Source organism: Austrofundulus limnaeus, unplaced genomic scaffold (genome assembly GCF_001266775.1).
Source record: "Austrofundulus limnaeus strain Quisiro unplaced genomic scaffold, Austrofundulus_limnaeus-1.0 Scaffold184, whole genome shotgun sequence".
Classification (NCBI taxonomy): domain Eukaryota; kingdom Metazoa; phylum Chordata; class Actinopteri; order Cyprinodontiformes; family Rivulidae; genus Austrofundulus; species Austrofundulus limnaeus.
In genome coordinates this window covers 393,150-406,350 of record NW_013952586.1, presented here as the reverse complement: position 1 = coordinate 406,350, position 13,201 = coordinate 393,150, and the positions used below count along the sequence as shown (strand labels likewise).

General features: G+C 38.2%; 1 protein-coding gene across 4 annotated transcripts in view; it reads left to right on the top strand.

Annotated features, from left to right (window-relative positions):
* trip12 (thyroid hormone receptor interactor 12) overlaps positions 1–13,201 on the top strand; it is a 31,172-nt gene that overhangs the window by 10,023 nt on the left and 7,948 nt on the right. For all 4 annotated transcript variants that reach the window (XM_014018154.1, XM_014018153.1, XM_014018151.1 and 1 more), the window contains 21 exons: positions 146–297; positions 485–520; positions 606–701; positions 782–874; positions 964–1,125; positions 1,517–1,585; positions 1,703–1,868; positions 2,280–2,397; positions 2,751–2,907; positions 4,256–4,409; positions 9,535–9,763; positions 9,857–9,975; positions 10,126–10,333; positions 10,594–10,694; positions 10,954–11,128; positions 11,214–11,355; positions 11,785–11,976; positions 12,154–12,305; positions 12,394–12,551; positions 12,708–12,781; positions 12,903–13,102. In XM_014018154.1, coding sequence (XP_013873608.1) covers positions 146–297; positions 485–520; positions 606–701; positions 782–874; positions 964–1,125; positions 1,517–1,585; positions 1,703–1,868; positions 2,280–2,397; positions 2,751–2,907; positions 4,256–4,409; positions 9,535–9,763; positions 9,857–9,975; positions 10,126–10,333; positions 10,594–10,694; positions 10,954–11,128; positions 11,214–11,355; positions 11,785–11,976; positions 12,154–12,305; positions 12,394–12,551; positions 12,708–12,781; positions 12,903–13,102 — 2,953 coding nt within the window. The remainder of the gene's footprint in view (positions 1–145; positions 298–484; positions 521–605; positions 702–781; positions 875–963; positions 1,126–1,516; positions 1,586–1,702; positions 1,869–2,279; positions 2,398–2,750; positions 2,908–4,255; positions 4,410–9,534; positions 9,764–9,856; positions 9,976–10,125; positions 10,334–10,593; positions 10,695–10,953; positions 11,129–11,213; positions 11,356–11,784; positions 11,977–12,153; positions 12,306–12,393; positions 12,552–12,707; positions 12,782–12,902; positions 13,103–13,201) is intronic.

The following is a 13,201-nucleotide window of genomic DNA, read 5'->3' as shown; positions in this document are numbered from 1 at the left end:
ACACACACACACACACACACACACACACACACACACACACACACACACACACACACACACACACAGGATACTGTGAGAACCAGGGTTACACAAATAATCTAAAGTCTTATGTAACTTACTGAATGAATCCCACCCTTGTTTTCAGGCTCTAAGGCTCAGCAGCTGCTGCAGGGACTTCAAGCTACAGGTGATGAGTCTCAACAGCTCCAAGCTGCAATAGAGATGTGTCAGCTGCTGGTGATGGGCAACGAGGAAACACTTGGTGGATTTCCTGTCAAGAATGTTGTGCCCGCTTTGGTAAGTCTGATTTATTTTAGGTCAGTAAATGCTTAGATAGTAATATTGGCTGTATGTATTTTGCAGCTTTGCCACACTGTTTGTTTATTTTGAATAATGTGACCAAGATTTTGTGTAACGTAACCTTTTTCTATTGAAAATGCACATTTATCTCACGGTTATCACATTTCCCAATACTTGTTCACAGATTACGCTGTTACAAATGGAGCATCACTTTGAAATTGTAAGTAAAATAAATTTTATTGTTGTACAAATATATATATTTTTTTAATTGCAAAGGTTTATGCTCGCTTCTTTCATGCTCATAGATGAATCACGCCTCACGAGCGCTCACTTACATGATGGAGGCCCTCCCTCGATCTTCAGCTGTAGTGGTTGATGCTATTCCCGTCTTCCTGGAGAAGGTAAAAACATAAACCTCCATAAGCACCTAATTATAATTGGATGTTTTCAAACACTTAACGGTTTGCTTCTTTGACTGTAGCTTCAGGTGATTCAGTTTATTGACGTAGCAGAACAGGCCCTGACCGCTTTGGAAATGTTGTCAAGACGACACAGCAAAGCAATTTTGCAGGCTGTAAGTATCTTTTCTTTTCTTACTTTACTGTCACTTTGAACTGTCCTCCCTTCTCTAACCTCCACTCTAAACTGTGTTGCCCCTGACAGGGTGGGCTTGCTGACTGCCTCCTCTACCTGGAGTTTTTTAGCATCAATGCTCAGAGAAATGCCTTGGCCATTGCAGCCAACTGCTGCCAGAGCATCACTCCAGACGAGTTCCACTTTGTTGATGACTCTCTCTCATTGTTAACTCAGAGACTCACACACCAGGTATGCGTGCCCAAAACGAGACAAAAATAGCTGCTTGTTGGTGTTTTCTGAGATGAAATAAACATTAGGCATTTTAAGACTAAAAGAAAACAAACTGACAACTTTCCTCATGTAATTTTGGATAGGCAGCTCAAGTCATWATTACACTTTATTTTTCACTTTTAATGTTTTAAATGAGCACTCACTGATACACCACTTCCCCAAATTATACTGTATAAAACTTATTTTATTATTTTAGTTTTTTCTACATGCGTAGTTGTAACAACTGTACTACAGTTAAAAAAACAAATAAATGTCTGGTTTTGATGTCATATAAAATATTTCTTTGCACTTAAATATTTTGTGTTTTAAATATTTATATGATAATATGATATATGTTCCTCTTTTTCAGGATAAAAAGTCAGTTGAAAGCACTTGCCTCTGTTTCGCCAGACTGGTAGACAACTTTCAACACGAAGAGGTCAGTACCTCCATGGTTTAAATGTTTGTGTGTCTGTGGTTTACTATCACTGAATTGTTGCTGCAATTTTCAGCCCAGTTGTTGATCAGACCTGTGCAATTGTGTTTTATTGGACAGAACCTGCTGCAGCAGGTGGCATCCCGGGACCTGCTGACCAACATTCAGCAGCTGCTGGTCGTCACGCCACCTGTTCTCAGCTCCGGGATGTTCATCATGGTCGTTCGCATGCTTTCCCTGATGTGCTCGAACTGCCCGAGTTTAGCTGTCCAGCTTATGAAACAGAGTGAGTAACTTGCACCACATCTTTTTTTTTTTCTCTGACTAAACTAACAACAAAAATACATCTTATGTCTAAGTTTAAACTAGCTCACTTTTCTGATTTAAATGAAGAGAAATGCAGTAACACACCTGAGAACAGTACATTTTAAACAAAGCTCAGTTTTCTTGTTTCATTAACTTCATGGCACTCTTCAGTTGTCACTATTCTGGTGAAAACATATCCACATTTCACAGCCTTCTATCAGTTTTAGTTTGAGCATCCAGATTTCATGTCTCTTCATTAACTACTGTTTTTGATATTTTATGTGCTTAACCTTGTACTTATTAATCAAACATTTATAAAAATATCTGATTTAATTTCTCATTTGTAAAAGTGCAATTTAAAATAAGGATATCTTTCTCTCCCTGTACACAGACATAGCAGAAACTCTGCGTTTCCTCTTGTGTGGTGCATCAAATGGCAGCTGCCAGGAGCAGATTGAGTTAGTTCCCAGAAGCCCTCAGGAGCTCTATGAACTGACCTCTCTCATATGGTAATATAAACATATACATTTATTTACATCACAGTGGACACAGAAAAAGGTATTTTTGATTTATAGCTAGTTTTGAAAACTTGTGCTAAGTTTTGCAGTCCAGATGCATTATTTGCACATAGTGTGAACTCTGTGCTATGACTGACAAATTTTAGGTCTTTTTCCCTAAAATGTAAAAATAATAATCATTAAAGACAATTCAGGGATGTAACAATAATTATTCTTATTTATATTATTATGCTTCTTTTAACAATATACAACAAATAAAAATGCTCTTCTTTCTGGTATGTTAACTTTAAGCAAATTAGGGAGTAAATTATGTCTTTCTAAAATCACATTTGTTCCTCTTACAGTGAGCTGATGCCCTGCCTTCCCAGAGAGGGCATCTTTGCCGTTGATGTAATGTTAAAGAAGGGCAGTTCCCAGACAACAGAGGGTGCAATCTGGCAGTGGAGGGATGACCGGGGCCTCTGGCATCCTTACAATCGCATTGACAGTCGCATTATTGAGGTAAAGATGAAAAAGTCACCCACATGTTTTGCGTCTCAAACTTACAAATACTCAGTATGACATGTTGGTGTGCTGGTTTCAAGTAGATCTAGATGGATTTTGTTCTAAACTGTAGTTTTAACAGTTTATAAGGACTTGTTACAGACCTTGGTTGGGTTGACTGAAGTCTTTCATTTAATTCAATTCATACGACTTTAAATTAAAACCTTAAATTTAATCTTTTTATTCATTCAACTACCAGGGTGGATGATTTTAGATGTCTTTGTTCTGTTTTAACACCCAACTTTGTTCAAGTTTCAGCTGTTTAGCTGATGCAGAGTTCATGCTGAAGAGGTCTAAGGTAGCATTTCTCCTTTATTAGTTTATCTACTTTTCTCAGTCTACCAGGTCCACTCAGAACAAAACGCATGCAGTGTGATGCTGGTTGCACCTTGATTGTTTGCAAATCAGTGTTCTTAAATTTTATTTCTTTTGTCTTAAGCATCTAAAAATTCATGTCATTAGGGCACCTGTTTTCAAATAACTTTTAACCATGTTTTTAGCATAAACTTTAATTGTTTTGAAAATGTACGTTTTTATTGTTATTTATTTATTTGTTTTTTTCTGAAAAAAATTCCTTTGTTGAAATTTCTTGGTAGCCTCTCAGTTTATATCATGCAAAACTGGCCTAATTCTTCCAGATTAGTGTAACTGTATGATGGGCAACTTCTGAGAAAGACTCAGAAGCTACAACTTAGATAGGTTGGATGAGACAGTTGTTTAAACAGATTAACTTGGATTATTGCAGATTAATAGAAAAGTTCAATAAAACACTTGTTGCTGCACTTGTTTGTGATGTTTCTATATTCTGCTAATTGCATTTTCTTTACTCTAATTTAGCACTGAGATGCTGCCCGCACCACTCAGTCAGCATCACTAAAGGGAATTCAAGAAGCCTTAAGAAGTTTAAACAATTCTCATCTCTACTGAGACAATCTGAAGGAGTTTTTTATTTTGTGTTGATGGTTACTGTGTTCGTTTTAAGAAAACAATATGTAATAATGCTTATGCTATTTGGTTTGTTATTCAAACCATGGCTATTACAAATTATTTGTCTGCCACAAATGTATCAGTTTGAAGAGATTTCTTAGAGCAGTTATTGCCAAACTTTATTATATTTGAGATGAATAACTGTGATACACATTGTCGTCATTTCCTATATAAATATATACATTTACCATGTTCCTTGATCAAAATGCTACTTAATAACATTCCAACTACTTGTAGTCAGTAAACGTGAGTCCTTCTAAAATGGGGCCTATCTGAAGAAGATATTAACAGTGTGTTTGGTGACTGCCTTGTTCTGCAGACAGCCCATCAGAACGGAGAAGATGAGATCAGTTTGTCAACTCTGGGTCGTGTCTACACCATTGACTTCAACTCTATGCAGCAGATCAATGAAGATACAGGAACAGCACGTGGAATCCAGAGGAAGCCCAACCCTCTTGCCAACCCCAATACAGGTCAGACACGTGTATATACTGTATTATATGGAGAACAGTAGTTTTAGATGTGATGAGGAACCATTCAATATAATCAATTAAATAATTTAGTTCAAATAAACAAACGGTGAAAAGATTCCCTTATTTTCCACTATTATTTTTATATGTAAAGTTTTGTTTTATAGCTGTTGTTACTTGTGATGAATCAGAACAGTTCAAAGTATTTGGGGTTTGTTGAATTGTCTTTTTGTAAATTTTAATTGTGTACAAGTCAAAAAACATGATGGTAATATTCCTTTTTATGTCTGGGATTAAGAAATATGTACTTAAAAAAATGTAACAAAATGGTAATGCGGTCAGGCAAAAGTTTTTCAAGACTGATAGACAAGACTCTCAGAATTCTGCATTGATGCATCAAAATGCATCTCCAGGCTGCTGACTTTCTTCTCTTCTGTCGTGCTCTGATCATTGACACTCAAACTGTAGCTGGTATACCTTTTTGTCTTACATGTAGAAGTTAACTGACATGGAGACAGTGCAGTCTTGAACTGGCTGCCTCTCTGGTCTTGTTCAAACCACACTTAAGGTGGATTCACACCGAACACGTTTGGAGCTGCAGGAGCAGCCAGTTTACATGCAAAGTCAATGGCGGATGCGCCTCAAGGGGTCTTGCAGCGCGTCAGGTCCATTTGGCGTGGCGCGCAAGGAATGTGGAAGGTGCAGCAGAGCATTTTGTGCACATGCAGTGTGGCCAAAGCAGCCGACGCCCGATTTCAAAAATCTGAACTTTTGCCGCTCGACGCGTCTTGACAATCAATCAGAGAGACTCATTTTCTAGGTGACAGTTTCCTCATTGTTGCCCACTAAACCGATACAGATGGACAGGAAATCGACCGTTTGCAGTTGTTGTTCTGGCTGGAGATATCAGCACAGATGTTGGTCAGCGGCTCGTTAAACTGACCGCAGTGTTAAACTGGGCTCGGGACAAAAAATAGTTTGCCAGCTCGCAGAGTGGCGAAACTAACCAAACAAATTGCCTCTAAACCATCTGGTGAATTAATCATCTGCTGTGCACAACGCTTGCTTGCTCTTTAGTAAATAAAGCAAAGACATTTTCTTTATTGTTTCTTTATTTTATTCGCCGAAGACAGACAGGAAAAAACCAAGACGCGCCTCCCTCTTCAGATGTGCATCTGCTCTGTGTCCCAGTCTGAACATGGTGTGTCCAACTGGAGGTGTTAGGYGCTTTTTTTCTGCTCAAAATGCATTTGATGTGAACGTAGCATTAGAGCTTCACTTGCAAAACCAAAGAGCAGTCCTAGAATGAACATCCTACCTTTTGTCTTAGTCCAGTTCCTGTGCAGAAGTAGGTGGCTGTTTCCAGGACCCACGGTGCCACAAAACAACAATATCCTGGATTTCCTCCACATGGTTTTGGGAGTTTTTATTTTTCAGTCCTCAGCATTGTGTTTGACTGTTGCCTGCTACGCCCTACGTGGGCCTGAAACAGCAATTTGTCCTGGTCACTGTGCCCTCAGCTGCAGATGGATAGCTTCATTTGTCTGTTAAAGGAATTTGAGCTAGATATTTGAGGAGAAGTACAACTGACTCCTTCAAACTCTACGATGTCATTGTCATCAGATGTCATCAATGTGGCTTGTTCCACTTAAAATGTTCCTTTTTTGTCTTAAAAACAAATCATTTTTTTGTACAAATCCACTACAACTATTAGGCCTTGTGTGCGTTGATGGTCTTTTAGAGTTCAGCCCAAGTATAGTCCTCTTCTTTCGTCACTTTTTACATTGTTGTGCAAATTCTGTTTTAGTACAGGCCTGTCCCCCAAAGGCTCGTGTTAAGTCAAAATAAATTTTAAGTGTTGAGAAGTTCTTATCTGCTTTGAAAACAGTATAAATGCAGTGTTGTATAAAGCAGTGGTTCCCAATCATGATCCTCACGTACCCCTATCCAGCATGTTTTACTTGTTTTCCTGTTATTAAGTAGGTCTTCAGAAGATTGTTACTCACACATTCATTCAAACCAGGTGTGTCAAATCAGAGAAACATCTAAACATGCAGAAAAGGAGTCCTTGAGGACCAGGGCTGAGAGTCACTGCTTTAATACATGTTACCTGATTTATTATTTACAAATAAATGGCAAAGAATCAATGGCTTCCAGAGACAATACTAAAACACATAAAACTAAGTGAATATTATATTTTGAAAATGTCTCATCAAGCTCAGAGAAGCTTTTGAGGTGTTGGTCAGCATTTAAAGCAGTGATTTTTAGATGTTTGCCTAACTTGACACACCTGGTTTGAATGAATGAGTGATTAACAATCTTCTGAAGACCTRCTGAATAGCAGGGAAACATGTAAAACATGCTAGATAGGGGTACTTCAGGACCAGAGCTGGGAACCACTGGTATAAAGTACCACAAAGTGATACTTGAATAAAAGTACAAGTATCTTACCAAAAATTTACTTTGGTAAAAGTTAAAGTCTCCTTTAGAAATATTACTTGAGTAAAAGTCTTAAAGTATTTGATATTTTTTGTACTTAAGTATTAAAAGTAAAAGGATTGATTTAAAATGAGCAGTTAGATTTTCTCTAATGACATTTATTAGGAGGTGACCTCCCCCCAAAAACTGCAGAAATGACTGTCATATTTAATGTTAATTTAAGTTAAATTTAGGATGAACCAGACTAGCTGTTTCAGTTTATATACATATATCAATGCTGTCTAAACCTTTTCCCCAAAATGAAAATCTATCTGAGGGCTGAAGCCAATTATAATAATACAATTCATGAAATACAAATACTTAAGKACAGTCCTTTTAATGATTATGTCCTGCTGGAGTGTGACATGATTTGTTTGTGTACAAACTAAAACAGTATCAGAATTTAATATATTTATACTTCTCATTCAACCACAATTAAATTCACTCTATCTAGGAGGCACAATTTATAGGATAGTATTTATTTTTTACAATAACAAGCTGGAATGAAAACAAGTAAAAATGAAATAAAAGTAACGACTTTCTACTTCTTTTTTTAAATGTAAGGAGTAGAAAGTACAGATAATTGTGTGAAAATGTAAGAAATAGAAGTAAAAAGTAGGCTGAAAAATAATGACTCAAGTAAAGTACAGATACCCTAAAATTCTACTCAAGTACAGTAACAAAGTAGTTGTACTTAGTTACTTTACAACTCAGTATAAACATCAGGTTTTATAAATTAATATTGCATGGGGTTTTGGGTATATTCTAAAATGGATAATTTGTGAATTATTTAAATATGCAAATTATCTTACCTCGAGGCACCATGCTCTTAATTTGATCAAAAATTAACCCAGGAAAGAGACGAAAACCTGTAACTTTATTGTAATCAGTCTCACAATAAATGTACCCAAAATCGTTTGAGTCCTTGTCCTTATCAGAACCAATAATACTTTATCAAGACACAAAAGTGACATTAACTTATGTTGGCACCTTCTCCACGGGCCATTTATTTACAGATTAAATGTGTTTACAACTATGGTGAGTAATGAGTGATGACATGTTGAATCAGGTAAAACTGACAGTTTGCAATCACAAGTGAATAAACAAACAAACAAACAAACAAACAAATACAATAAACATTGAGAGGTGAGTTTGAGGCTTGGAATGAGGTGAGGTGAGTTTTGCTTTTAGCTGGGTTTTAACTAAGGGGGTCCTAGTTAAATTAGAGAGAAAAATCATTTAGTTTATCAAATCTCATACAAGTAGTCATCGGCTGACCGAAGGATCTCAGGTGATGTTCCCCAAAGAACTGCTTCAGTGTAGTGGCCGGTCGGACACTCAGGGTGTCTGTTCAGCTGCTGGCCCTTCAGTCAGAAAGGTGGGTGGTGAGCTGGTGACAACGGGGTCCAGTCCTACCAGGCGGCTGCAAGACTTCTTAATTTGATTTCAACTTTGTAGAGAAAAACAAACTAAAAACGACTCAAGAATTRCAATTAGTTTATTTAACTTCTATAAAAACTAACTCAGATGTTGAGTCGATATTAAACGTTGGCTGTACGTTCAACCCAGTGGGAGATGCAGAAGGGCCACCATCCTGCCCAGTCCATGGGGAGGGGCTGGCAGACAGCGCCTCTGTTGAGCTTCTGGAAAGCTGTTTCTGGCTTCTGATGTTGAAAAACTCTCTTTCTCTGTCTTCTTCTTCTGTCCTTGTCTTCTACTTTGTCTTCTAAGAGATTGGGAGTGCGCTAAACTTTTTAAAACCTCTGTTATGGGCGGAGTCAAGGTTTTAGTTGGCCAATAAAAATGTTACACCTTATACAGGAAAAGTTTTTTACAAATCAAATCTGTTTTGGAGGGAAAACTTTACTTCAGGACAAAGAAAAAGGGAGTGTTTTAGTTTAATTATCTTGCATCTAATTAAAGGGAGAGACATCTGCTTGCCTCAGTAAAGTTAGAGTGTCACACTTAATTATTAAAGATTCAAGTCCTAAAGTTATTAAGGATTAAATCAAGGAATAAAACACATCTTCTTCAGGAAAACATTTCATCAAAACAATTAACACCACAATACACACAGCTATTGAATAGTTAACTAAGCAAAACTTAGTAGATCATTTATGGTCTTTTTAGTTATTTTCTGTAAAAAATGGATAAGATGACATTCTTTGCAATAAGACAGAAAACATTAGATACACAAGTTCCTTTATCTTTTCTCCTTTTTTTCACATTTAATGAAGAATGTAGGTCCTTTGTTCTCAGTCACTGAAGAGTCTGGTTAAAGGCATTTATGATCCCTATGAAGAGGAACCAACAGACAGTCCTGTGCTTATGGGGGATGGAAGCAATAGAACTTGTGGGCTTCGGAACAGGAATGTGGCAATTCTTATCTATTAACAGTAAGGCGTCAGGACGTCTGGTGGGGGTTTGTGTGAGAGATGTTAATTCGAGCCACAAAGGAAGTTCCATGCAAAAGTCTTTAGAAAATAGTSTGAAGTCAAAGTGGAGGTTTTTCTTCCTTCCTGAGCCGTTGTCATAGGAACAAGTGAAATCTAATCAGAAATGAATATTTATATGCAGGAAAATGCTACAATATCTAGGTTTATTGGTTGTTGCAGTTTTAAAGTCTGACCTTTTCTGTGGCTCTTTTTAGGGAGTCATCAAGAGGTCCGTCGAGAAGACGCACGAGCCCAGCTGATGAAGGAAGATCCTGAGCTGGCTAAGTGCTTCATTAAAACACTGTTCGGGGTCTTGTATGAGGTGTACAGCTCATCAGCTGGCCCTGCTGTCCGACACAAGTGCCTTAGAGCCATCCTCAGGATCATTTACTTTGCTGATGCGGAGCTGCTGAAGGATGTGCTGAGGAATCATGCTGTGTCCAGGTAAGAGTGCTGCAGTATTTTGAAGGTAGAAATAAACTACTGGTGACAATTTTGAAGATGGGAGTAAAGTTTTGTTTGTTCTCTTTTCAACAGTCACATTGCCTCCATGCTGTCCAGCCAGGACCTGAAGATTGTTGTGGGTTCTCTGCAGATGGCAGAAATTCTCATGCAGAAGCTGCCTGATGTCTTCAGTGTTTATTTCAGAAGAGAAGGTACTGCATAAGGTCATGTGAATGTATATTACATCACATAACCCACAATGTTCAGCTTTACAAGAATGTTTTTATTCTGAGCGTTTCCAGATTATGTCTTTTTGTGTGTTTTGCTGTTTTAAGTCTTTTTCATTTTAATTTCTCTCCCAGGTGTAATGCACCAGGTGAAGAACCTCGCAGAGTCTGAGAGCTTTCTCGTCACTAGTCCCCCAAAGGCCTGCTCCAGTGGTACAACCAGCCTCTGTACCACAACCATCAGCAATTCATCCACAACTTCTGCTAATAATGCAACTCCTGACCTGGGCTCCCCGAGCTTCCAGCACACGATGGACGACTCACTGGACCTCAGCCCACAGGGGTGAGTGTGGGAGATCCAGTGGCTCTGCTTTTGCTAAAAATAGGAAGAGGTTTTACACTTGGTTACACTTCTGAAACAAAGCTCATGAAGTCAGTTGATTCCTGCGTTACTTTACTGTATTTGTAGCTAAATCATTGTAATAAAAAAATCTCAACATATTTGTATTAAACAAATTGTGAACGAAACTGTTTGTCATTCAGTAGTTAGTAACAAGTAATTCATTTTAGACTTTGCCATAAATAATTTTCTTTTCCACAAAGGCGGTTAAGTGACGTCCTTAAGCGAAAACGGCTTCCAAAAAGAGGACCCAGAAGACCTAAATACTCTCCGCCGAGAGATGATGATAAAGCAGACAATCAGGGTAAGCGTTTCCTCATACGCAATATTTTTAAAATAGATTTTTAGGCTTTTAAATGTTTAAACTGGAACATAATACATACTATTTTATCAGTTAAATTAGGAAATGTTTATGGCCAAGTTATATTTATTATTTTCTTGCTTTACATTTTAATTGTTTTGTTTCACTGTAAGAATTCTAGTACTTTTCAGTAGCTTATTGCAGATTGTTTATCTGTTGTTTATCAGGTCATAACCCAACTTTTTTTTCTCTCTCTCTTTAGCCAAAAGCCCTACAAGTACACAGTCACCCAAGTCATCCTTCTTGGCCAGCCTCAATCCTAAGACCTGGGGGAAGCTTGGTGCTCAAACCAACAACGCCAACTCTGAGCCGTCACGCACAGCAGGAGTCAGTGGTCTGGCAAGAGTACCCCCCAAGGACTCAATTTCAAATAACAGGTACATCAATGACACATGCTAATGGTTTTAGTAGCATGTTTTCTGTCACTGTATTGACTTCTTCTTCTAATCTGAATTTTTGTAGAGACAAAATTAAAGCCTGGATCAAAGAACAGGCAAGTAAATTTGTGGAGCGCTACTTCAACTCTGAAAATGTGGACGGCAGTAACCCTGCACTGAATGTACTGCAGAGACTTTGCACAGCGACTGAGCAGCTTAACTTGCAGGTAAAAAATTACTCTAAAATGTACACAAAGTAGAACTGAAGAGTTATACAAGAAACTCACAGAAAACATTACTTTTTCCTCATTTAAAGGGTTAAAGGGAAACCCAAATAATGATCCAGGATGGATGTGGAGGTTTTTACAGGAAGTCACTGTTTTGCAAGGGGGATTATGTTTGTGTGTTTTGTAACTTGACAATATAGAATGTGTTATTTCCAGCTTTTTAAATGCCTTAAATAAAATATTTTTAGTTTTAAAATATATTTAGTAATGAAATATTGTATTTTCTTGTAAATCCTGTAAAAGCTGCTGGATTACGGATCAGTTTATCAAGCCCTTTAGTGTGATTCAAAATGAGCAAYGTAATTTAAGTTTGTCTTGAGAGTATTACATATTTTACACCAGGACTAAGACATGTTTTGTATTTCCCAGGTGGATGGTGGTTTGGAGTGTCTAGTGGAGATCTCCATTATTGTATCAGAATCTGACGTGTCGTCTTTTGAGATCCAGCATAGTGGGCTGGTGAAGCAGCTGCTGGTCTATCTTACCTCCAACACAGACAGAGACTTGCTAAGTCGTGACATGCGGCTCAAGAGGTTCCTCCACGTGTTCACTGGCTGTCCGGTGAGAGACCTTTGAAAGATTCCTTCTGCTAAAATCAACAGTTTGTGTGTGGTGTTACAATGACCTGTTTCTCTCTCATGAATGATTTCTGAATAGTGAGTGTTGTGCACAGGCTTGAAGATTGTTGACCTGTGTTGTGTTTTCTCTGTTGTTTTCCCACTACCTTGTGGTTCACAGGTTCCAGGAATGGAGTCATTAAGTCGTCTGGATCCTATAGAGAATGCTCCCTATCTGGCACTTGTGCACAAAATGAACAGCTGTCTGAGCCAAATGGAGCAGTTTCCTGTCAAAGTGCACGACTTCCCCAGTGGCAACGGCAATGGCAGCAGGTCTGTGACTCTGCACAAATCTGAAGTCTAAAACCTGAAGGTCTTTTTATGAGATTGATTTTTTTTTTTCTTCTTCCACTCTCTTCAGGGGATCTCAAGCTTTGAAGTTTTTCAACACACATCAGCTGAAGTGTCAGCTGCAGAGACACCCAGATTGCACTAATGTCAAACAGTGGAAAGGTGGCCCTGTGAAGATCGACCCCCTGGCTCTGGTGCAGGCAATTGAGAGATATCTTGTGGTCAGAGGTGAGGGACGATTAGCTGTAGTGATGTTAAAATGTAGCATGTTTCTGTTAATCCAGAGGTAAACACCAGGGGTCTCCTCAAACAAAACAAACAAACAAAAAAAACTTTTGTTAATCCTTAATCAGTTCACGTAACATGGAAATCTTTTCTCTTTAGGATACGGCCGAATCAGGGAAGAAGATGAAGACAGTGATGATGACGGTTCAGATGATGAAATAGACGAATCACTGGTATTTTTTTTTTATTTATTTATTTTGCATTCTCGTCTACTAAAGCTTTATTATTTGCATAATCTTCTGAATTTGCAATTAAATTCCACAGTAAAACACATGGGTTGTTTTGGTCTTTCAGGCAGCGCAGTTCCTGAACTCTGGTAGTGTGCGTCACAGACTACAGTTCTACATCGGTGACCATCTGCTGCCGTACAACATGACAGTTTACCAGGCTGTGCGACAGTACAGTCTGCAGGCGGAGGAGGAAAGAGAGTCGACGGATGACGAAGCAAATCCACTCGGAAGAGCTGGAATTTGGACCAAAACGCACACAATATGGTAAAAATGACAATAGCATTACTTCCACATATGCTGCTGGTTTTATCTATCTATCTATCTATCTATCTATCTATCTATCTATCTATCTATCTATCTATC